Here is a 27,246-nt window from a genome sequence, read left to right as displayed (position 1 = left end):
TATATCCATGGCGGGAGGAAACGTTTGCGATTTGAAGTAAAATGTTGCTCCTAATCCCAAGAAAGAAGGCATTTGCTGAAATTTACAAAAATCCTTCCGGATGTTTATTTTTCCTGATAAAAGGCGTAAGAGAAAAGGTGGATGTATGCTCACCCAAATTTTACCAAGGCTGTAGTCTATGAGAGGGTGATCATAATTCTAGCCCCATCATTTCCCCAGATTATACTGTGTTCTTCGCTTTACTTTTACACTGTGTTCTGTTCGTTTCTTTCCTTGACAGCAAGCATTTACTGTTCAGATCATCGTTGTTAATGGAAACCTTTTGGTGATTACAGGTGCTCCAGCACCGCTGGTGGCCAGTTACTCGCTGGATGGGTTACAACTGAGAGATGGCTGTACAGGTGCAGCCGGGAAGATCCCTCCTCGTAAGTGGGATAGTAATGACATCCCATATTTATTTATTTATTCATTTACCCATGAGCTCCTGTAGCAATGTATCACGTTATTCATATTGTAATGTTACAAAGTTTCGAAGTAATGGAATAATACGCATGATCTGTTAAGGTAATAGAATGTAATATTACATCAACAAACACTTGAAAATACTGTATATCAAAATTGAAAATGGAATTACACTTTTGTTCTGCACTTTGGTAACTTTTTGAAGTTATTGCGAATTATTGATATCGATTCGTAATTATCTATTTTTTTCTAACCGAAAAATCATTTAAATCCCTCGCTTTTAATTACTGCGTTGATGGAGTGAAGGTTCCTTATGGAGATCACTATAAGTACTTAAGTGTTAATATAAGGAAAGATCTTCATTGGAGTAATCACATAAACGGTATTGTAAATAAAGGGTACAGATGGTTGTGAGGGTATTTAGAGGTTCTAGTAAGGATTTAAAGGAGAGGACATATAAGTCTCCGGTAAGACCCCAACTAAAGTATCGTTCCAGTGGATGGGAGTTTTCGACAACTGAAAAAAATCCAAAGTAAAGCAGCTCGATTTGTTCAGAGTGATTTTCGACAAAAGAGTAGCGTTAAAAAATTGCAAATTTTTGGGCTTGGAAGACTTCGGAGAAAGGAGACGAGCTGCTCGACTAAGTGGTATGTTCCGTGCTGTCAGTGGAGAGATGGCGTGGAATGACATTAGTAGACGAATAAGTTTGAGTGCTGTTTTAAAAGTAGGAAAGGTCACAATATGAGGATAAAGTTGAAATTCAAGAGGACAGATTGGGGCAAATATTCGTTTATTGGAAGAGGAGTTAGGGATTGGAATAACTTACCAAAGGAGATGTTCAATTAATTTCCAATATCTTTGCAATCGTTTAAGAAAAGGCTAGAAAAAAGAACAGATAGGGAATTCTGCACCTGGGTGACTGCTCTAAATGCAGACCAGTGGTGATTTGATTGATTGATTGATTGATTGATTGATTGATTGATTGATTGATTGATTGATTGATTGATTGATTGATTGATTGATTGATTGATTGATTGATTGATTGATTGATTGATTGATTGATTGATTGATTGATTGATTGATTGATTGATTGATTGATTGATTGATTGATTGATTGATTGATTGATTGATTGATTGATTGATTGATTGATTGATTGATTGATTGATTGATTGATTGATCAGTGCCATAAGACAATGAACATTACGTGTCACACTATTGGGAGCGTATATATATAAATTCCTCGGAGTTCCAACGCTGGAACAAGCTATATATGGGAGAAATACGGAGTTTCCAAACTAAGCCGTGCTATGATTTCCATTTTAAGATCTGGACGAGCAGGGAAATAACAAATAACACAAAAATTCGTCTCGTTGAAACCCTTATATTCTCTTTTTTGTCATATGGCTGTGACTTCTGGACCGTAAAGTATTTGGACAGAAAACGCATCGATGCCTTTGAAATGTGGTGCTGGCGTAGTATGCTACCTGTGCATTGGACCGCAAGAAGAACCTCCGTGTCCTTTCTTCAGGTGCTGAAGATTTTAAAACGTCTTTCTTCTCGTATCAATGAAAGAATACTTCAGTTCTTTGGACACATTGCCAGACGACTTGGAGAAAATCTAGAGAAGATAATCATGGAAGGAAATATTGAGGGCAGTAGACCACGAGAAATTACTGCAACCAGATGGATAGGACAGGTGAAGACTATCACCAGTTTATCTTTCCAACGAACCCTGAGGAAAACTAAATATCGTCCGGGATAGTGAAGCTACAGCAGAGATGTGACCAGCAAAGCCAGTGGGGTAATGACACTCAGAAATGAGTAAATCGATTTATGATGATGATGGTGCTGATTATGATGATGATGATGATGATGATGATGATGATGATGATGATGATGATGATGATGATGATGATGATAGGGCTGATATGAAAGATTCCGAACAGACTTTCCAATTGCTTCAATGTAGGCTGTCAAAGAGTATTATTGTAGGATTGCTTTGAAAGTTACTTACATGAGCTCAGAATTCAATTTTGAAGGTAATCGAATTGCAGTCGGTATAACAAACAAATAAACAAACAAACAAACAAACTTACTTTTAATTTTATACTCGTAGATATAGACTCGCTTTTGCTCGCTGGGGTCTCCGCCGTCTCCCCCTTTCCCCCAGTTGGCCATTTGAAAAATTACTGCGGCAAAACTGTACGTCGTATCGACAAACAGATTGTGACGCCAGTGGTCCTTTTAGTGGCCTACAAGTTTGGTCCTGTAACATTTTTTTCGTTTATTGACGATTTATACCATAAATATAGGTAAATGTTTCGAATTGGGGCGACTTTTGTACGTTTTTCACAAGTTGAGAAATTATTTTGCCAACATTGTAGACAGCTTCAGTCTTGAAAATTGGCAGGCGTATCGACGATGAAACAATCTACAATTTTGATTCGTTCACGTTTTGTCGTATCTCCATCGGTTATACCTCAGATGGATTTAGAACCTTAGATTAGGGTGAAATTTGAATACAGTTTCCACTAATCCTCGCGGGCCACAATTAATCATGCAATTTGGTTCACGTGTAGCCAATGGACGTGCCAAGGAGCCTACCGTTACGTAATCATTTTACATTGAGCTAAATAACAATAAACTGGATAAAATATTCATTTTTCTTCTTCCTGACATTTTCTCAATTATTTTTGGCTCAGTTTTGGTTCAGTTTTACGGCTGGATGCCATTCCTGACGGCAACCCTAAGTGGGGGAATGTATTCATTAGTGTGTGACTCTACGGAGTGGGATGTGGTGTACGTAAATATGGATGTGCATTGAGATGAACACAAACAGGCGAGCCGACCAGGAGTCGAACCCGGAACTCCCTCCAACAACGGCCAGTACGCTGGCACGCGAGCCATTGGAATGAATCACTGAAGGTTAAAATCCCCGACCCAGTTGGGAATCGAACCCGGGACTCCCTGGACCAAAGGCAAGCACGCTAGCCATTTAACCTTGGAAACAGAAATAATAATAATAATAATAATAATAATAATAATAATAATAATAATATTCATAATAATAATAATAATAATAATAATAAAAGCAAACACACAGTATATCTCTAACACGTAAGCCTATTAAAAATCACAGACCTGCCCAGTTGTTCTATAAAGGTACATTTATTTCCCACCCAAGCAGTATCACACTTCTAGGATTGATTGTTACTAGTGATCTGAATTGGAATATGCATACAGCATACGTCGGATCCAAAGCCTCAGGACTGTTAGGGTTTGTTTTCTGTAACCTGAGATGGTCCAGACCTTCAGTCAAGAAAGCAACATATATCTTGCTCTCGTCCGGCCCATAATTACATACGGGGCCCCTGCATGGCCCTCAGCTTCGAAAGAAAACATTAAGAAATTCGAACACCTAGAAAAAAGAGCCATAAAATCAATCAAATCTTTCAAATCCCCCAAAAGAAACCATTCTTCCCATTCAAGAAATATTTAAACTTTTTGACCTTATGTACCACCACCCCTTTTTTTCTGGCACATACATTGATCCCCTACAGCATTTACAGTTACGATACAGATCTGTAGCTGTTGGGCGAAACTGCCCTGCCCGGTTCCGTAGCCATGGTATTACACTGAAGAAAATTGAAATTGCAACACTCAGAAGGAGTCGTGCTACATTGCTGCAATAGAACATGCAGGGCGAGTGTTCGGTTGTGATTCGGTGATTACACTTTCAGGTCCCTCTCGCCGCATGTTTGGACAACAATCAATACAGGATGTGCCCACCACGAGCTGCAATACATTGATGAATTCGTCGAGGCATGGAGTCAATAAGGCCTTGGATCTCTTCCTGAGGAATTGTGGCCCATGCTTGCTGCACTGCACGGGTCAATTGTTCCAGAGTTGTGGGTGGCTGAGGACGGTTGGCCAGTTGTCGGCCCACCATATCCCACACATGCTCAATAGGACTGAGGTCCGGGGATCTGGCGGGCCATTCTAAGGTTGTGATGTCGTGGAGAGCTTCTCTGGAAATGCGTGTAGTAGAAACCCGCGCATTGTCCTGCTGAAACATCCTATTAGCAGTGTTCGCCATCATACGGACAACCACTGGATTGAGTACCCTATCAACGTACTGTCGAGCAGTCATAGTGCCCTCAACAAGCACTAATTGTGATTTCACACTAAAGCCAATAGCTCCCCAGACCATAATGCTTGGTGTTGGCCATGTGTGCCTCTCGACAATAAGATCTGGGCGGCCCCTCTCCCCGGTACGTCGCGTCGGCGCACACGATTATGGCGGTCGCTGCGGGCAAGACAGAAGCGCGATTCATCACTAAAGACGACCCTATGCCATTCGTCGACCCACGTCGATCTTTCTCGACACCAGGCCAGCCTTACACGTCGCTGTTGTGGGGTCAGTGGAACACCTTCTGCAGGTACACGGGCTCGTAAGCCAGCTGCACGCAGGCGATTACCAACTGTTTGTTGTGTAACGTGGGGGTGCCACAGCTGCTCGAATTTGCGCTGCTGTTGCATCGGGTTCCATCCAGGCCATCCGAAAAATGCGGCGATCCTCTCTCACAGTTGTCTGTCGCGCTGGGCCTGTGCCAGGTCTACGAGTGTGGGTACCTTCATTTGACCAATGTTGCCATACACGTTGTACTGTAGATGCCTGTCGGCCAACACGTGCAGCGACAGTCCTTAGCGATAATCCAGCATCACACAGCCTAATTATCCGAGCCCTCTCAAACGGCGACAGTTGTTGACAGCGTGCTCTTCTCTGTCGTCGAGGCATGTTTGACGGGGCACACTTCACTGCACAGACTGCAAGTCAACTACGCTACACCAGAGTCCGTATACTGGAGTTGATTCCTCCGCGACCAATCACGTGGGGAGACCTGTAGCAACAATCCAATGGGTCTGACACTTTGATCGTTTACATACCTACATGGCATCGTTCTATATCTTGAAAATCAACACAAACGACCAATGCCTTCGTGGTGCTGCAATTTCCATTTTCTTAAATGTACTTACCATTTCCGTCTTAGCTGCAGCGCGGCGAGGCCTATACGTTATCTCTTAACGCACACTTCCTGTCGTAAGTTACTCGCGGACGTGATCGCTCTGTGCGTTCATTAGAGTTATTGAACTACTCATGGTACTAACCAGTCCGTCTGTATTCCTGAGTGGAAATTCAAACTTACGGTTGCTCCAGTCCTGTATAGGAACAGGAACCGATATTTTCAGGTTGAATACAAACGACAGGTCGCATGACACTATAAGGGGCTGGTGGATAACTATGTATATTTTATACAGGCCAATGAACTCATTCGCATGTTTGAACGTGACTAAAATCAATATACATTTCTTCTTAAGTAAGAGGGGCAAAAAACACAAATTATATATTTAAATAATTTTTTGAGACATGTAGGTAAAAAACACATATACTCTGGTTGACAGGAGAAAGAAGAACTAGCACGCTGGTTGGAGACAGTTTCTTTCACACCAGACAATCCTTTGATGTTATGACATTCACAATTCACGATTTGCACTTTTTTTTGAACGTGACTAAAATAAATACACATTTTTTATCAAATAAGAGAGGTAAAAAATTCACAAATTATTATATTTAAATCTTTATTTTTGAGGAATTCGGCTAAAATCGTATATACTCCCTGGTTAACAGAAGAGAGAGAAGAACTGGCACGCTAGTGGGAAATGGAGTTCCAATTTGAATCAATTTTGAGAGCATTACTGTTCATGAAGCACTGTACTTTCAACATACAAATACAACGTGGTTCAAATCTGCGACGCACGGAAGGTCATACACATGAGAGATTTTTTTTTTTTTTTTGCGTCACACCGACACAGATAGGTCTTACGGCGACGATGGGACAGAAAAGGGCTAGGAGTGGGAAGGAAGTGGCCGTGGCCTTAATTAAGGTACAGCCCCAGCATTTGCCTGGTGTGAAAATGGGAAACCACGGAAAACCATTTTCAGGGCTGCCGACAGTGGGGTTCGAACCTACTATCTCCCGAATACTGGATACTGGCCGCACTTAAGCGACTGCAGCTATCGAGCTCGGTGTGAGAGAATCAAACACTTACACGGTAGAGATGGTTGTCTATCGATTTCGGACATGTCTGCCCTTAACAACAAAAATCGTATTTCTAAGGCACGAATATGAAAAGAAGAAAAAAAATATTCGTGATAAATGTCGTCCCCAATATCCGGGTGAGACGTAATCGCTTCGTCAAAGAAGAGAAAAATGGTTCTATCGCCGAAAATATTAGTAGGTCAGTTAAACCATCAGTCAGAATGATGTTCTGTGGTGTCTCATTTTCCCTTACAGACAAATGCCGGTACAGTTCCTTTTTCATAGGCCACCGGCGATTTCTTCCATATAGTTTACAACTGAGGTTTGCGTCAGGAAGGGCATCCAGCCGTAAAACGCATGCCATATAAATTCATTGCCTTTTTTTTTTTTTTGCTATTTGCTTTACGTCGCACCAACACAGATAGGTCTTATGGCGACGATGGGACAGGAAAGGGCTAGGAGTAGGAAGGAAGCGGCCGTGGCCTTAATTAAGGTACAGCCCCGGCATTTGCCTGGTGTGAAAATGGGAAACCACGGAAAACCATCTTCAGGGCTGCCGACAGTGGGGTTCGAACCTACTATCTCCCGAATACTGGATACTTCATTGCCCTTTATCCCCGATCCTGTATCGGGAAGCGACACTAAAGAGCAGACGTACAGTTAAACCTCAGTCAAAGCGAACTAAATAATAACAGTACATACATAAAATTACATACGTTGTGTAGAACAGGGGTCAAGGTATCAACTGTACATGAGAGGGTTTTTTACGTCATACCAACACAGACTGGTGTTATGGCGGCGATGGGATAGGAAATGACTAGGAGCAGGAAGTAAGTGACCGTGGCCTTAATTAAGGTACATCCTCCGCATTTTCCTGGTGTGAAAATGGGAAACTACGGAAAACCAACCTCAGGGCTGCCGAAGAGGGTTTGAACCCACTATCTCTCGAATCCAAGCTGATCTAGCTACGTGGCCCAAAATGCGTGATACTTGCTCGGTAAAAGGGAGTCAACACTTTCAGTATGTTCAGTAAGGTAGGCCGTTGAATTAGGTATTTTTTTTAAATCACTTTCATTTACACTTTGATAATATAGGATTATGACACGAAGTTTTTGCCAAGTATTGTCGCGGATCACAGCCGAACTGCGGGGAAATCTGGCCCATCGCTTGTCAATACTATACGCAGTGGACTGAGTTTCCCGACGGACGCCCTGTATAATGTAATAAAATATACCGAGTATATGACTGCGCGATTTGAGCCACATAGCAGTCAGCTTGCATTCGGGAGATAAGGGGTTCGAAGCCCACTGTCGGCAACCCTGAAGATGGTTTTCCTTGGCTTCCCATTTTTGCACCACATAAATGTTGGGGCTGTACATAAAGCCATGGTCGCTTCTTTCCCATTCCTAGCCCTTTCCTATTCCATCCTCGCCGTAAGACCTGTCTGTGTTGGTGCAACGTAAGGAAAAATTGTAAATAATAATAATCATAATAATAATAATAATAATAATAATAATAATAATAATAATAATAATAATAATAATAATAATAATAATAATAATAATAAAATGAAAAATGCTTAATTTAACTTTTAAATCGTATCCAGCAACATCAAGAATGTAAACTGTAAAATTTTGAAACCAGTATTGGCGGCATATTCATTCATAATATACTTAATGTAATCGTATGGTCGTCTGTTCGTACTGAGCGAGTTGGATGCGCAGGACAAATCGTGTGGTTGCAAGCTTTCTTTGGGAAGATGATGGATTTGAGCTCTGAAGATAAATTTCTGTGCTTTCCCATTATTTCTCACGGCAATCAGAATTCTCAAAATCACTTGGGAAGGAACGACATTAGAACATTGCATCACACCAAAATATCTTGGAGTTACCCTTGATCGCGCTCTCACTTACCAGAAACACTGCTCTAACACCAAGCAAAAAGTGGCAGCCAGAAATAATATTATAAGTTAACGGGTACTACCTGGGGGGCACATCCCAATATTGTGAGAACCTCTTCCATTGCTCTACGTTACTCTGCAGCGGAATATGCATCCCCAGTATGGTATAAGTCAAGTCATGCCAGGAAGGTAGATGTTGCTCTAAACGATACCTATCGCATCATTACCGGCTGTCTAAAACCTACTCCGTTGAACAAATTGTATAGTCTTGCTGGTATTGCCCCTCCTGATATCCGTCGAGAGGTTGCAGCTAAAAACGAGAAGAAGAAGGTGGAAACATCCGAAGCTCACCCTCTGTATGGATACAGGCCAGTTAGTCCAAGACTCAAATCAAGGAAAAGTTTCCTCAGAACAACAGAGGCTCTTAATGGGACACCTCAGCAATTCCGAATTCATATGTGGCGCGCAAGCTGCACTCGCTCCAAAGAATGGTTGACACGAAGTGAAGAATTGCCACCGGGTCACGTGGAGAAATGGAGTACTTGGAGATCACTGAACAGATGACGGGCAGGCGTGACAAGATGTAAAAGCAACCTGCAGAAGTGGGGTTTTAACATCGAGTCATCATTGTGCGAGTGTGGTGCAATCCAGACGACGTTTCATTTATTGCAGTGTAGTATGTACCCTAAAACATGCACAGTACAACATCTACTCCAGGCAACAGAAAATGCACTGGATGTTGCCAATTTCTGGGCAAAAGTAGTATGGACTTTTTCTTATAAGTGTGACTTTGTATATAATGTTTATAATTCAGTAAGAGTATATATATATATATATATATATATATATATATATATATATATATATATATATATATATATATATATATGTGTGTATACAGGATGAAGCGTAATTCGCGCACTCGGGCGTCGCAGCGCGACTCCTCACATGCCAGCAATAAAAAAATGTCTCTTACAAAATTTCGTCTTGCGAGTATATCCGATCCGCCTCTGTGGTGTAGTGGTTAGTGTGATTAGCTGCCACCCCCGGAGGCCCGGGTTCGATTCCCGGCTCTGCCACGAAATTTGAAAAGTGGTATGAGGGCTGGAACGGGGTCCACTCAGCCTCGGGAGGTCAACTGAGTAGAGGTGGGTTCGATTCCCACCTCAGCCATCCTGGAAGTGGTTTTCCGTGGTTTCCCACTTCTCCTCCAGGCGAATGCCGGGATGGTACCTAACATAAGGCCACGGCCGCTTCCTTCCCTCTTCCTTGCCTATCCCTTCCAATCTTCCCATCCCTCCACAAGGCCCCTGTTCGGCATAGCAGGTGAGGCCGCCTGGGCGAGGTACTGGTCATACTCCCCAGTTGTATCCCCGACCAAGAGTCTGAAGCTCCAGGACACTGCCCTTGAGGCGGTAGAGGTGGGATCCCTCGCTGTGTCCGAGGGAAAAGCCGACCCTGGAGGGTAAACAGATGATGATGATGAGTATATCCGGCAGAAAAACGACGTTGAAAAGTAGCAATCTGGCAACACTGTAACCACATGTATGGTAACTACCTCTGTCAACAAGAGTTAGTCGTACTGTACAGTTGGTGCAGTGGATAGAGTTTTGGGTTACCATGCAGGAGGTCGAGTGGTCGATCCTGGGTTCAGGCGTATGTTTTTTCTTTCGTAAATGTAGTCCAGGTGGTATGGTATGGTATGGTATGGTATGGTATCGTCAATAGCGATTGCAGCGGGTCCTCTAGAAACCATTTGCACTTACATACTACGATCCTAGAAATGGACGAACAATCGTTTTCATTGGTCAGCTTTGAAAGGCACCCTTTCCACGTCGTGAGGGTGAATTTATTCGCACCACTTCATCTACTAGATGTGAAACCTGTTTGTTTCAGCTGTCTATTTCTTATTAGTCTAACCAGGTATTTGTTGTTTAAGCGTTACAAAATGTTGTAAATGTAGGATACATGTCACCTCAGAAACGGTGTCTTACTGTATTACAGTAGGTAAATAATGTCAGATGGAAATTAGCAAATAAAAAAGCGCCTCAACCCAGGATCGAACCATCGACCTCCTGCATGCCAACCAAAAACTCTACCCACTGCACCAACTGTACAGCACAACGAGAACGTGCTGACAGCGGTAGTTACCCTACATATGGTTACAGTGTTGCCAGATTGCTACTCTTCAACGTCCGTTTTCTACCGGATATACTCGCAAGACGAAATTTTATAAGAGACATTTTTTTATTGCTGGCATGTGAGGAGTCGCGCTGCGACGCCCGAGTGCGCGAATTACGCTTCACTCTGTATATATATGTGTGTGTGTGTGTGTGTATTTATAGTATTAATGCTTCTGATACGAATAAATAAAATAAATAATTATTTCTCACATTCCCGGTTCTAGTCCTTCCCTACCCCACCATCGCCCAATGACATAGTTAATGCGATGGTACAGACGTAGAAGCGCCGGACTGAGTAGCTCAAAATGGTAGAGCATTGGCCTCATGAGCCTAAGTTGGCGGGTTCGATTCCGGCTCAGTCTCGTGCTTAAATATGTCAGCCTCGTGTCGGTGGATTTGCCGGCAGGTAAAAGAGCTCCTGCAGCACAAAATTTAGGCAGCCTGGCGTCTCCGAAAAAACAAAGTAGGTTGTGGGAAGTAAAACCAAAAAAATTATAAAGCACAAGGGAATGGAGGGCGTGATAGTCGAGTGGATTAGACGTTGGCTTTTCACTGTAAGGCAACCGCAGCTTTGAACCCGGGCTGTATATGTGCATTTTTTTAAATGAAACATGTTCTTGTGGTTCGGATTCCACGTAAAACAGGAGATATCGTGGTTTCGATCACGAGTCAACAGTCAAATAAAGCACAAGATCGGTAGCGGCGATTGGGAATTAGAAGCGAGGGGGGAGGGGGGGGAGCACAAAAATGTATAGAAAACAGAAAAGTACTGGCAGGCGAGGGGAATATAGTGGGGGTAGATAAAAAAAATGAAACAAAATACAGTCGAAATTGATTACAATGAGCCCGAAGGGACCGCCAATCACGTAGCTAGATCAGCTTGGATTCGAGAGATAGTGGGTTCGAACCACTCTTCAGCAGCCCTGAGGATAGTTTTCCGTGGTTTCCCTTTTTCACACCAGCCAAATGCGGGGGATGTACCTTAATTAAGGCCACGGTCACTATAATCGATAGTCTTCCGAACAGGTTTTTTTTTTCCTTCCCAAAAATGCCATATCTGCAAGTTTTCGGCTCCACACTTACATGGTTAATTAAAAGAATTAAGATAAAACTTCAAAAAATGTAACTGGAATAAGTACTGTACAATATTTGTGGAGTAGGACTGCGAGAAATGTCATTGGCTTTCGCTTGAAGTGTAGGTCCGTTGTTTGGCACATTATTTGTTCTTTGCTACTTAAACCATACAAGTAAAGATTTTTCAAGATTTTCGTGCTCAGATGATCTGACTAACTTGATTCTTTTAAGGCTTTTCCTTGAAAAAACACTTATTTTCTATCTGTCCTTCCAAATTGTAGAAATCGTTCGTTGTGGTACATCCAATTCCTTCACCATGCTGGCATTAGTATCCCCATTTTCTAATCACCATATTATGTGTGACTGTTCTTTATTAAACACTTGCCTTTCTTTTTGCGTCATCTTCACAGCGATGCTCGCCGTGACTATTCAACAGACTAATTTAAAATCTGGGCTGAGTGGCTCAGACGGTTGAGGCACTGGCCTTCTGATCCGAACTTGATAGGTTCGATCCTGGCTCAGTCCGTTGGTATTTGAAAATGGCCGGCCCCGTGGTGTAGGGGTAGCGTGCCTGCCTCTTACCCGGAGGCCCCGGGTTAGATTCCCGGCCAGGTCAGGGATTTTTACCTGGACCTGAGGGCTGGTTCGAGGTCCATTCAGCCTACGTGATTAGAATTGAGGAGCTATCTGACGGTGAGATAGCGGCCCCGGTCTAGACAGCCAAGAATAACGGCCGAGAGGATTCGTCGTGCTGACCACACGACACCTCGTAATCTGCAGGCCTTCAGGCTGAGCAGCGGTCGCGTGGTAGGCCAAGGCCCTTCAAGGGCTGTAATGCCATGAGGGAAGAGGATATAAAATCTACAACAATAAGCGTTAAATTCTTGTCGGCAATTCCCAAATATGTAACAATCAAAAATCACCACTGGACGTTATAGTCGATGCATTTATCCGAAATTGTGATCAAAATGCGTCGTTGTTTACGAAATGTCGTAATAAGGGACGTCGTACTAAGTAATTTCTTAAATACGCGCTATTTTTTAGACGGAGCCGTTAGATTTTGCCATTATATCCAGTATATCATTAAAAGAGATGTCGCTATAAACGGTTCCGTCTGTAGCTACAAAATGATAAGATCTGACTAAATTTCGACAGAGAAATAAATGTTGACAGTTTACCAACTTAGTGCGGTATTAATAGTTTTTTGTTTGTTTGTTTGTTGAGATTTTGATTCATTAATACACAATAAAACTTTCACCAAAGGAACAATTACACATGTGAGCAACTAAGGTTTTGTGCCATCAGATACTAATCGCGTTGCTACGTGGGTCTTTACTACTTGCTGTGGTGTTGCAAATCGGTTAGCTACATCGAATATTATTGTGTGCGTATTTCCTCTAAGTATTTTTTTTAATATTTAAAGAAAAAGGAAAGAATTAGAGTTTGCACAAATTGACTCTTTTAAATAATTCCCTGTTTTAGGTGGCTGAAATGAAATAAGATATTTTCTGCACAAAGTGGGTAGGGGAGGAGGTCGACTACCCTCCTTGCCCTCCCTAACCGCCGCCACTACATAAGCTTGCAACACATAGCAAACAAAAAGTCATCTCTTCACACAAGTACAGCCCCCACACTGAGAATATTATAGGACCACCAGTGAAGTGGCAGTGCTGTCAACAGTTGGTCGAAATTCCGGAATGTTAAGTCAAACGAAACCGCACTCTATTGAAGAATGAAACATGTAAAGGGAGGGACTGAGTCTTTCGTTGAGACACCAAACCTTGCCGATCCTTAGCACCAAATCCCCCTTCTCCTCGTCCTAAAGAGTGATCTGGTTTCTCTCAGAGATGTGTGTTGCAACTAGCTAGGAGAATATTGGGAGCCAGCCTCCACTCTGCATGTCCCGGTTTGTTTATTTGACACCACGGACTTCGCTGCGATTTAATTAAAGAGGGGCTGCTTATTGAACTGTACACAGCCTTGAGAAGGAGCCGTTCTTAACTACTCGGGACGATAAGTCATCTCTGCTTACTTTTCAATTATTAATTATGAGTCCAATTAATTTCTTCACAAGTGGAAACAGATGCCGCCTCTTCTAAAACTCATTCAGTGACTTTTTCAAGGAAGAGGTCCATTCTCTCATAATTTCATCGCTCGTAACGGTGAGAAAATTTAAGTGATAATAAAGTTTGTCAAATCGGCAGCCCGGAGGCTAATTGAATCCTCACATAACTCCATCACAGGTTCTGCTGTCATGGGAAGCCGCAAAACCGGATAGCGACGCTAAAATGAGGAGTATAGTCCTGACGCTCAAAGCATACCCACGCGGTATCCTCTGATCTCAAAACTTGGCCCACCCTGGTAATAATGAGGGTTGTCATTCTGCCCGCCCTAGAGATAATGAGGGTTGTCAGTCGGTTTCTTTCCTCTGGACACAAGAGGCGCGTGTCGTTTAAAAGGCAAGTGAGCTCTGTCAAAAGCAAGGTTGTCATATTTTGCGTCGATTATTTAAACATGTTAACATTTAATTTATTCTAAAGTCAAAATATAAATATAAAAACTTGGTCATGAACCACAGCACACACCGATATCGCAGAATAATTTGTTTCGTGGTTAACACGTGCGGTGGTCGCAGATGTTGAAAGAAAGAAAAAACAGGAAGAAGGAATTGGCAAATAAATTCGACAAAGACTAAACTTAAATTGGTACCAAAGTAGGCCTATTAAAATATTATACGTAATTTCATGCTGCTAATATCAGTGTCTCGCTTTCAGTAAAGAAAGGAAAAGTACAACAATTATTTACAATTTGTTTTATGTCGCACCATCACAGATAGGTGTTATGGCGACGATGGGCTAGGAAAGGCCTAGGAGTGGGAAGGAAGTGCCCGTAGCCTTAATTAAGGTACTTCCCCAGCATTTTCCTGGTGTGAAAATGGGAAACCACGGAGAACCATCTTCAGAGCTGCCGACAGTGGGGCTTGAACCCATTATCTCCCCGATGCAAGCTCACAGCGGCGCGCCCCTAACCACGCGGCCAACTCGCCCAGAAAAGAAAAGTAAAATGACGAACTAGGGACTGGGATAATAATAATAATAATAATAATAATAATAATAATAATAATAATAATAATAATAATAATAATAATAATAATAATAATAATAATAGAAAACATTGAAAAGACAGAAAGGAAGATCTTGAGGAAGATACTAGGGCCCAGGAAAGTGGGTCAAGAATTTAGACTGCGACCAAATGAGGAACTATACAAAAGGACCGAAAAAATCACAACATCCTTCAAGAAGAGAAGACTCTGCTTCTACGGACACATTAAAAGAATGCCACCAGAGAGAACAGCCAAGCGAATTCTGGAATACATGGAGAACAGGAAGACACAAACTAGCTGGCTTAAAGGGGTCAAGGAGGATATGGAGGAAAATAATATATCACAGCAGGTACTATACAACAGACAGGAATACAGAAAAATCATCAACAAAATTAAGGGATTCCAAGATCAAAGTAGCAAAAAACGGACCGGCAACAACTGGTCACGAGAACGTAAAGAAGCCCACTCCGAAAGGATGAAGAAGTACTGGGCCGATCAAAAGAGGAAGAACCGTAAATGAATGATGCTTAACGTGGTCCATAGTAGACCCATTCGAAAACAAGAATAATAATAATAACAATAATAATAATAATAATAATAATAATAATAATAATAATAATAATAATAATAATAATAATAATAATTGTCCGCCTCTGTAGTGTAGTGGTTAGTGTGATTACCTGCCACCCCCGGAGGCCCGCATTCGATTCCCAGCTCTGCCACGAAATTTGAAAAGTGGTACGAGGGCTGGAACGGGGTCCACTCAACCTCGGGAGGTCAACTGAGTAGAGGTGGGTTCGATTCCCACCTCAGCCATCCTGGAAGTGGTTTTCCGTGTTTTCCCCTTTCTCCTCCAGGCAAATGCCGGGATGGTACCTAACTTAGGGCCACGGCCGCTTCCTTCCCTCTTCCTTGCCTATCCCTTCCAATCTTCCAATCCCCCACCAAGGCCCCTGTTCAGCATAGCAGGTGAGGCCGCCTGGGCGAGGTACTGGTCATTCTCCCCTGTTGTATAATTTCCAGGTGTGATTCCCATGGTCTCCACATCACTGCATGAAGTGAAATGAAAAGCAACACACTTCACAAATATTAATTAACGAACCAAAGAAATAATCCAAAACTTTCAAACAGCGAACAAAGCAAGTGTGAATTGTCTGAGCTGAAAAAAGAGACTGACGTCTATTTAACAAGAGGTGCATTGGCAACAGAGTTGTGAGGATTTCTGAAGGGGAATGCGAACTTCCGTTTTAAAGCCCACTGCCGTAATAAATCACTCCCTGCTAGGCAAGTGAGTGGCCAGGGAGATCAAACGTTTGCCGAACTCTTTGAATGCCGCTGGGTACGCTTTGCCCGTCTCAGCTATACTAGGCAATATGAGTAGTGGTGAGGTAGTTTGCCGTTGTTTTCCTCACTGGAGCCAGTATGATTGACCGTATGAGTAACACAATTCATGACACACAGACGCCCTGTTCGCACTATGCCATTACTCAGTCCAGCCATACTTCAGCACTTTCCATAGTGCCACAGCCATAGATGAGACTGAGAATTCAGCGGAAGCTATATTTTGCTCTGGACTGTACCAAGAGACAGATACACACACACAAAAAAAAACTGTATCGATCAGGAAATAGCAACAGGTAAAGTACAAATTCCATAGGTTTCTCTTGTTATTTTACTTGTCTTTATGTCTCACACACAGATAGGTCTTACGGCGACGATGGGATAGGAAAAGGCTAGGAACGGGATGGAAGCGGCCGCAGCCTTAATTAAGGTACAGCCCCAGCATTTGCCTGGTGTGAAAATTGGAAACCACGGAAAACCATCTTCAGGACGGTGGGGTTCGAACCCACCATCTCCTGAGTGCAAGATTACAGCTGCATGACCGTAACCGCACGGCCAACTCGCTTGGTAATTCCATAGTAAGTAAATTTCAAAAAATAAAGATTTTTTTTTTTTTTTGCTAGTTGCTTTAAGTCGCACCGACACAGATAGGTCTTATGGCGACTATGGGACAGGAAAGGGCTAGGAGTGGGAAGGAAGCGGCCGTGGCCTTAATTGAGGTACAGCCCCAGCATTTGCCTGGTATGAAAATGGGAAACCACGGAAAACCATCTTCAGGGCTGCCGATAGTGGGGTTCGAACCTACTATCTCCCGAATACTGGATACTGGTCGCACTTAAGCGACTGCAGCTATCGAGCTCGGTAATAAAGATTTTAATATGAAGATAATTGAGATAGATAGATAGATAGATAGATAGATAGATAGATAGATAGATAGATAGATAGATAGATAGATAGATAGATAGATAGAGGCAAAAAAACCACAACATCGTAAATGTAAAGAAAAACATTCAAGCTTCTTGGGCCTTTTCAATCGTGAAATTACCCGCGCTTTGCCCCAATGGTTCTTCGTTTCCGAGAATTCCATTTGGCATGAAAAGTGTCGTTTGTGTTGTACGTTACATAGCTGAGATGGACTACACTATGGTAAATAGTGTGGAAGCCTTAATTGAGTGTGTGAACGCCGGTGCGTGAATGGGAAACCACGGAAATTCATCTTCAGGCCTGCGACATCTCTCCAGAGAGAAAATCCACTTAGGATAACTGCCCTAATTCTAGGCAAATCACAAAGAAAATACATTTAATTAATTTTCATTTGAATTTCTAAAACTGTTTCAGTTTCGTTCTGCATAGCCAACTCGCTCAGTATGAACAGTATGTATTAGAATAAATATTCAATATTAATTTATAAATTTTACAATTTATATATTTGTTGTTGCTAGATATAAACTGAAAGTTAAACTATTTTCATTTATTTTATATATTTTATATATTAAAAAATATATGGATGGTGAAGAGGAAGATAAACTAAAGATAATTTGGAGATAATGTTTACATTCAAGAATACTAACTGGGGCAAGCATTCATTCATAGTAGAGGAATTAAGGATTGGAATAATTTACCATGGAAGAGATGTTCGATAAATTTCCATCTTCTTTGAAAGTATTTAATAAAAGACTAGGAAAACGATGATCGCGATAACGGTGGGCGTACGTGGGCAAATTCTCTCTCCGTTTCATATCCTCATCCCACCAAAAATTTGCATATACACTTAAGAAAATGGAAATTGCAACACCATTAAGGCATTGCTCGTTTCTGTTGACTTTCAAGATATGGAACGATGCCATGTAGGTATGTAAACGATCAAAGTTTCAGACCCATTGGATTGTTGCTACAGGTCTCCCCACGAGATTGGTCGCGGAGGAATCAACTCCAGTATACGGACTCTGGTGTAGCGTAGTTGACTTTCAGTCTATGCAGTGAAGTGTGCCCCGTCAAACATGCCTCGACGACAGAGAAGAGCACGCTGTCAACAACTGTCGCCGTTTGAGAGGGCTCGGATAATTGGGCTGTGTGAGGTTAGATTATCGCTAAGGACTGTCGCTGCACGTGTTGGCCGACAGGCATCTACGGTACAACGTGTATGGCAGCAGTGGTCAAATGAAGGTACCCACACTCGTAGACCTGGCACAGGCCAAGCGCGACAGACAACTGTGAGAGAGGATCGCCGCATCATTCGGATGGCCTGGATGGAACCCGATGCAACAGCAGCGCAAATTCGAGCAACTGTGGCACCCCACGTTACACAACAAACAGTTGGTAATCGCCTGCGTGCAACTGGCTTACGAGCCTGTGTCCCTGCAGAAGGTGTTCCATTGACCCCACAACAGCGACGTGTAAGGCTGGCCTGGTGTCGAGAAAGATCGACGTGGGTCGACGAATGGCATAGGGTCGTCTTTAGTGATGAATCGCGCTTCTGTCTTGCCCGCAGTGATCGCCGGAATCGTTTGCGCCGACGTACCGGGGAGAGGGGCCGCCCAGTTCTTATTGTCGTGAGGCACACAGGGAGAACACCGAGCATTATGGTCTGGGGAGCTATTGGCTTTAATGTGAAATGACAATTAGTGCTTGTTGACGGCACTATGACTGCCCGACAATAAGTTGATAGGGTACTCAATCCAGTGGTTGTCCCTATGATGGCGAACATTGCTAATGGAATGTTTCGGCAGGACAATGCCCGGGTTCACACTGCACGCATCTCCAGAGAAGCTCTCCACGACATCACAACCTTAGAATGGCCCGCCAGATCCCCGGACCTCAGTCCTATTGAGCATGTGTGGGGCATGATGGGTCGACAACTGGCCAACCATCCTCAGCCACCCACAACTCTGGAACAACTGATCTGTACAGTGCAGCAAGCATGGGCCACAATTCCTCAGGAAGCGATCCAGGGCCTTATTGACTCCATGCCTCGACGAATTCATCAATGTATTGCAGCTCGTGTTGGGCACATCCTGTATTGATTGTTGTCCAAACTTGCGGTCAGAGGGACCTAAAAGTGTAATCACCGAATCACAACCGAACACTCGTCCTGCATGTTCTATTGCAGCAATGTAGCACCACTCTTTCTGGCTGTTGCAATTTCCATTTTTTCAGTGTAAATATATATATAAATCCACTTAGCTCTATGCAAAATCGAGTAATACGTTAATTTTTGGAATCAAAGATAGCCGGACATAGAGATAACCACTTAATCCCACTAAATGCCCAGGTTACGGATAGTGGAAAAATTTATCTTCAACTAGAGTGACCAGATGCAAAAATTGATTTTAAAAAGAGCAGAAAACTATTTAAAAAGGAGGACACAATAATCCTCCATTGAGAGTATGAATTTAGACATGTATACTAATTTTCACATATATAAAAAAAATATCCATTTTCATAATATACAGTAACTTCTTACGAAATTTAAGCAATGAAACTAACTTACACGCCACCGGGCGAGTTCAAACATCAAATCAAATCAAATCAAATCAAATCAAATCAAATCAAATCAAATCAAATCAAATCAAATCAAATCAAATCAAATCAAATCAAATCAAATCAAATCAAATCAAATCAAATCAAAATCTCTTTATTTGGAAATGAGGTGTCTACCTCGTTGGCAAATGGTACACTAGAATACATTATTGTCAAGCACTAAATTTTAAATTAACAAAGGGAAGAAGAAAATTTTCCTAGAATACAATATTATACAATTTATGCTAATAATTTTTTCTATTAACACACAGCTCATCCTTAATAAATGTATATTGTTTACACAATTCTAGTTATAATATCTCCTGTACTTACAAACATAGTCAACTCATGTGGAATTACTTCAAATAATACTATACAACTAGTATAAGATTAAAATTTATATTGCATTTATTTACTTAATTATTTTTAACCCATTTTGGAACCTAAGTAGCATAACGACTTGCTGCGTCTTAACCAGAGACCCTTTTGCCACCACTTTTCAGAGTTCCTGAAGGGTCTTCACAGCTACCGTAGCGGTCCCAGGGCCCTCGAAGTTTCACTGTACTTCACCCCTACAGCCAGTCCCCTACTTCGGCTGTCGAAATTTCATACACCTGGGGATGGAATTAATTTATTCACAAACATTTTTATTTACAATAACCAGCACTGGTCGAATTCCCTCTAACATTTCATTTATTTTCTCTGTTGCTGTTTATTCTCTTCTTGAATATATTTATATATTTATAAGGAGCACTCGAATGGGTAATAAGTTTGTTGTGCCAATTTACATTTTGCTGTATTCTGTTAGAGTCCTTATTCTGTTTTTACACTTTAGCACATGGTAGCGGTTGCACTTTTCCTTACACAGTGTACAAATACAGTCATCTGCTGGGTTGTGGAATTTTGTCTTTGCCCATATTTTGTGGTGGAAGCCATGTATTGCATATCTTGTTATGACATGTCTTTGCGCTTGGAGTTGTTTGGTCCAGTTTCGATCGATCATGGCGTCATTTCCGTAGAATTCGGGGTCTATTTCCGCGCGTTTCTTAAGAAGTTTTTTTTGGAAGCTCTTGGAATGGACCGGTAGATGGCAGTGGTAGATTGAGTCGTAGATCCTCAATGAAGTAGGTTTCCCGTGCCAGTACATAAACAAGTCTAGAGGGTGCCAGTTTACCTACTCCTAGGGCCTTCTTCAGGAACCTTGCTTTGACTCTTTCTATCCTCTCCAAGTCACCGATTGTCAGGTTGTCCCATATTATTTCGATTCCATATGACACAATATCTGTACAGATTTTGGAAAAGGGTCAAACACTACCCCTGGTAAACTGTTCCACTCTTTCACGCCCTTCCCAATGAATGAAAATTTACCCCAATCGCTTCTGATAAAATTCCTTCTAATTTTATACTTGTGGTCAGTTCTGCCGATATAATTATTTTCCAGCTGAGCCTCTCACGGATTTCTCCCCATGCTTCTTCTCCTGTATAGGCTCTATACAATCCTATAAGTCTAGTTTTCTCCTTTCTCTTACTTGAAGTTTCTCACCCAAGTTCCTCTAACATTTCTGATACACTACTTTTTCTCCTGAAATCCCCTGTTACAAATCTTGCTGCTTTCCTATGCACACTATCTATTTCTTTTATTAGGTATTCTTGGTGAGGATCCCAAACACTGTTTGCATATTCCAATAATGGACGAACCATACTTAAGTAACTTTTTTCCTTTTAATTCTTTGTTGCACCCTTTAAGTAGCCTCATTATGAAATGTAACGATCTGTATGCTTTCCCAGCAATGTCATCAACATGACCCTTCCAGTGGAAATTACTTTCAAATCTCACACCTAAGTATTTGCACTTGCCATCTTTCGGGATAACTACCTCATCCAAAGTACAGTATATTCAAATTCAGTTTTAAAGCCCTGTTTGTAAATGCTGTAACAGTTGATTTACCTCCATTAACCTTCATATTATCTTCTTCAACCCATTGTTGGATACTCTCAAGGTCCCTTTGTAATTCTGAACAATCCTCAATGTTATTTATTTCCCTATAAACAATTACGTCATCTGCATACAATCTTATTTTTGATGTTATATTGTTCCCTAAATCATTTGCGTGTATTAAGAAAAGTAACGGACCGATTATACTACCCTGTGCAATTCCCTTCCAAACTTTCTCTTCCTGTGATATATTATTTCCTACTTTGACTTTCTGAACCCTTGAATTTGGAAATATTCTTATCCAACGTATAACCCTTACGTCCAATGCTTTTCCCTCCAATTTCTTTAATAATATTCCATGTTCCACTCTATCAAAGGTTTTGGAAAGATCTATGGGTAAGCAATCTAACTGGCTTACTGAATCCAACTGATCTGATATGTCCTGCTGAAATTCCACCAGTTGTGCCTCACAAGAAAATGTCTTTCTAAATCCATACTGGCTCCTCATGAACCAATTTTTATCATCACATATCCTTCTGATGTACTTTGCTATTAAACTCTCCAGTATTTTACAAACTGTACTGGTCAGGCTGATTGGTCTGTAGTTCTCGGGTTTCTTTTTATCACCCTTTCCTTTATAAATTGGTATTATTAAATATTCCTTCCAACCCTTTGCTATTACACTATTATTTATAACATAGTCTAAGAGAAATTTTAAATAAGGCACTATGTACCGCCCCATTGTCTTTAATACCTCACCAGTAATTTAATCACTTCGTGCTCTTTTCCTTGCTGAAGCAGTTGGATTTCTCTGTAAATATCTTAATTTGTGAATGAGAAGCTTCTTGTTTCCCTATGTGTCTCTCCCTCTCTATCTTCCGTTACGGTTTCCAACTCCGGACAATCTTCTATTGAATCCCTGAATTCCCTACTAAATAGATTTGCTTTCTCGGTATCTGTTGAATAGTGTTCACCCTCTTCTCCCACCATTGTAGGAATTTGGATTCCTTTTCATTTTTGATTCCTAATATATGAATACAGCTATTCCCATTTCCCTTTGTGATCATTACCCTCTTGAAGTATGCCATTCATATAATTCTCTTTTGCTTCCTTTTTCACTCTATTCAGTTCCCTCATTAGCTGTTTTCTAGTTTCTCTATTCTCCCTACCCTCTTTAATTTTCCTGTTTACTATTCTACATTTCCTTTTTTAATGTTCTTATTTCCCTTGTATAATAAACAGGGTCTGAGGTCATTTTTACCCTTCTTAACAGGTACAAATCTCTTCTCTCCTTCCCAAATGATTCCTTTAAATTTAGCCCAAAGTGTATCCACATCACTCCCTTCACTTATCCAACAACTGAATTGTGATTGAAGGGGCGCGCGGCTGTGAGCTTCATCCGGGAGATAGTGGGTTCGAACCCGACTGTCGGCATCCCTGAAGATGGTTTTCCGTGGTTTCCCATTTTTACACCAGTCAAATGCTGGGGCTGTACCTTAATTAGACCACGGCCACTTCCTTCCTACTCCTCGGCCTTTCCTACCCCATCGTCGCCATAAGACCTATCTGTGTCGGTGCGACGTAAAGCAAATAATAAAAAATCACACGCCTTGCTGGTACTTTTCTGAAGATTCAGTTACCTTCAGGACTTTCGGCGTGTCTAACGTGTACTTATAAAATGATACTTGTACATTCTTTCAGATTATATTGAACCATTAAGAAGATTTTCACAGGTTCTACTTCGAAACGGTTCCTATTACCAGTCATTGTGCTGAGCTCAATGAAAATAGTATTTCTACATTTTCATTGTTCCCTGGGATAGAGAAAAGTATTTTTCAAGTTTTAATAACTGTGAGTTAAAGTCAACTGACTTACTGTACGTGAACTGAAATACTTTGACCATTTCTGACTACAAGGTAACATGTTAAATTCAGGGTCATTACCGCTCTCATTCAGAAGTCGTTTGAAATCGCAGAACTGATCATAAAAATTCACATCATCAGTTTCAAAGGGTTTAGACTCAACTTGCAAATACAAAATACATTTTTCAATATCACAATAATAAATATCACTTTTCAGTGCCATCCATTGCAAACAGGCTCCTGTCGCTTGTCACACATTAACATGCAATGTTCTGACAAGGCATTGCTGAAAGAGAAGCATGCAGGATACAGCGTCTGTTATCACAATACAAGACAAGCATATAATGATCGCATGTACTGTATATCCATCCATAGTCACATTTCTATGATATAGATATATTATATCGATACGATATCGATAATGCCGTGGCGTAATGAAGAATACTTGTAAAAACGAAGAAGTAAAACAGATTACCTCAAAATAAGCAGATTTACTAAAAATTTGGAAATTGCAGTTTTTTAAATAATCCTCCCGGACCCCGGACAATGGTCTAAAAAGGAGGGACAGGTATGGATAAAAGAGGACGTCTAGTGACTCTAGCATTAACTCTTACAGTGGTCTTCACTTTATTGATTATTTAATGAGAATGATAAAATACTTACTTTATGTGTGTTATTTAAACTCATCGTTACCGTAGTCGTTTCGGTTTTTATTTCGTCGTCTTCTACCAAGAGGAGAAATCTCCGCAGTTGTGTTGATGGAACAAATGTACCGCATGGGGACCGCTGTTAGACCTAGGTGTTAATGTAAGGAAAGATCTTCATTAGGGTAATCGCATTAACGAGGTTGTAAATACTCTCTTTTAACGGCTATGAGAGTACTTAGTGGTTGTAGTAAAGATGTAAAGTAGAGGACGTTTAAGTCTCTGGTAAGACCCCAAATTTTGCATCCGGGAGATAGTAGGTTCGAATCCCACTATCGGCAGCCCTGAAAATGGTTTTCCGTGGTTTCCCAATTTCACACCAGGCAAATGCTGGGGCTGTACCTTAATTAAGGCCACGGCCGCTTCCTTCCAACTCCTAAGCCTTTCCTAACCCATCGTCGCCATAAGACCTATCTGTGTCGGTGGGACGTAAAGCCCCTAGCAAAAAAAAAAAAGACCCCAAATTAGAGTATGATAGCAGTGTATTTATTTATTGACTTGTTTTAAATGGCGTGGCTCAGGTAAGAAGCCTGCTGTTATGCCAAACCATCTTATATGTGCTACATTATACAAACTATAGAGTTTTAAGTTCCCTAATTCCATATAATTAATTATGAAATTAAACTTACAGTAAATAATAGTTGTAAACGAAAGGTACATTTCTGAGAGTTACAACAAAGTTACTAATTTCTAAAGTAGTATTCGGTTAGAGGAGAGTAAGATGTCAATGAAGCAAGGAAAGAATAGCCGAGTTATGTATCCTCCTCGGCAGAAGAATGCAGAGCTATGAGGGCTCGGTTTTCGGCCTCATGAGACATGCCTGGTCGCGGCATCCCAGGGAAGGGTTGTCAGAGTTCCTCAACAAGGGGTGATGTCGCGGCCAGACAGATTTAGTTGTAGTTAAGTAGTTAGTCCAGTCATGTCCTATCTTTATTTCCTTATACAAATGGTTTGTAACTATGGTGGGGTAAACAAATCTGTAATGTAAATGTAAATATATATATATACATACTAATTTCTAAAGTCCACGTACCATTTACAGCATATCTTTTTAAGTACCTTTCTGCTATGTATGTCTCTAATTAAAGCCGGAAGGGAATTCTACAAGCGTATGGGTACAGGAATGAATGAATCGTCGTAACTTGTCGTACGATAAATTGGGAAGCTCATAAGGGAAGAGGTAGCGGATCCTCACCAGGACTACTTGATACGAGAACTGCAAAAGATCCAAAGGAAAGCAACACGATTTGTTCTTGGTGATTTCCGACAAAAGAGCAGTGACACGAAAATGTTACAGTCTTCGGACTGGGAAGATATGGGAGTAAGGAGACGAGCTGCTGAACTAAACTCTATGCTCCGATCTGGAGAGATGACGTGGAATGATATTAGTGGACGAATAAGAGTATAATAATTTCGTGTGGCTATTTCTAGCCGAGTGCAGCCCTTGTAAGGCAGACCCTCCGATGAGGGTGGGCGGCATCTGCCATGTGTAGGTAACTGCGTGTTATTGTGGTGGAGGACAGTGTTATGTGTGGTGTGTGAGTTGCAGGGATGTTGGGGACAGCACAAACACCCAGCCCCCGGGCCATTGGAATTAACCAATGAAGGTTAAAATCCCCGACCCGGCCGGGAATCGAACCCGGGACCCTCTGAACCGAAGGCCAGTACGCTGACCATTCAGCCAACGAGTCGGACGACGAATAAGAGTGAGTGGAGTCTTTAAAAGCCAGGAATGATCATAATATGAAGATAAAGCTTTGAATTAGGGAGATGTTCGATGAAATTATTTCAAGACTAGGAATTGGAGAACGTCTCAGAAATGCTATACCTTGGTTCAATCGTTTCCAATTCAGGTAGCTGTGCTCCTGAGATTAAGAGAAGAACAGTTATGGTAAAAAAATGTCGAATTTGTCCCATTTATAGAAGGATCGCTCTATCTCGATACCATTGAAAATGAGAGTGGTAACCGGTCTGGAATGTTCAGTTTTCCTCTATGGAGCCGATACGTGAACTCTTCGTGCTACGGACCTGAAATGTGGTGCTGGCGAAGAATGTTACGCATACCCTGGACAGCATTTCGCACCAATGATTCCACTATAAACCAGCTCAACCGCATAATCAGTTTATCATCAAAATGTACACACAGTGTTTGGACACATTATGGAAGGACGTGGGAAGGACAGCATAGAAAAACTGCTCCTTCTTGTAAATATTCCCGGGAAGAGAGATCGTGGACGAGTTCCTACTCACTGGTCGAACATTATCAAGAGTTGAACATCTTTGGTGCAGCACGTCTGGCCGAGAACCGCAAGAGATGGAGACAACTAACCAATAGCTAGAGTTCTGCGCGGATATACAAAATATTATCCGAATCCGCATCCTCACTTCCTTCATCCACACCCGCATCCACATCCACACTTCCTTCATCCACACCCGCATCCGCATCCGCACTTCTTCATCCGTGTCCACAATTTTTTATCCGCGAATATTGCAGCTATTATATTACATCCAAGTTATTGAAACTTAATAAAACAGGCCTGATATCTGGGACCAGACCCTCTACAGTCATTGTTTATAAGGGATTTCCTCTAGTGACAACTACCGACGTATTGACAAGTTACCTTTCGGAACCTTTGTTCCTTCCTTTCACTAATTGCGAGCAGGAGCCGGTTAGACTTAGGTCAGCTTTACAACTTTATGGACTCAAGACTCTTAATATATCACCATTTTCCCATACCAGTGTCAAGGGTCGCCTAACCACAAGGAAAAATAACTGCATGAAATATATGAAAGACTCACTGGTCGAGATTTCTAGAGTACACCTGAGTGAAAATCAATAAAAATAATTATTTAGAAATTATCGGCACTATTATCCGCGCTGTCATACAGTTTGCATCCGCCGAGACACTAACTTCGCGGATATCCGCGGATTGGCAGTGCAGATAATTGTGCTGAAAATTTTTAAATAATGATATTTATCGATTTTCACCCAAACATACTCTTATTTTTGCTTATGGTTAGGCGACCCTTGACAGTGGTATGGGATAATGGTTGTTATAA

At 41.5% G+C, this 27,246-nt stretch overlaps 1 protein-coding gene across 1 annotated transcript in view; it reads left to right on the top strand.

Annotated features, from left to right (window-relative positions):
- Positions 1 to 27,246, top strand: part of LOC136873716 (BTB/POZ domain-containing protein 2) — a 770,371-nt gene that overhangs the window by 512,111 nt on the left and 231,014 nt on the right. The window contains exon 2 of the mRNA XM_067146852.2: positions 336 to 425. Within this exon, the coding sequence (XP_067002953.2) occupies positions 390 to 425 (36 nt within the window). The 5' untranslated portion in view covers positions 336 to 389. The remainder of the gene's footprint in view (positions 1 to 335; positions 426 to 27,246) is intronic.

This window comes from Anabrus simplex, chromosome 5 (assembly GCF_040414725.1).
Source record: "Anabrus simplex isolate iqAnaSimp1 chromosome 5, ASM4041472v1, whole genome shotgun sequence".
In the NCBI taxonomy this organism is placed as follows: Eukaryota; Metazoa; Arthropoda; class Insecta; order Orthoptera; family Tettigoniidae; genus Anabrus; species Anabrus simplex.
This window is presented reverse-complemented; position numbering and strand designations above follow the sequence as displayed.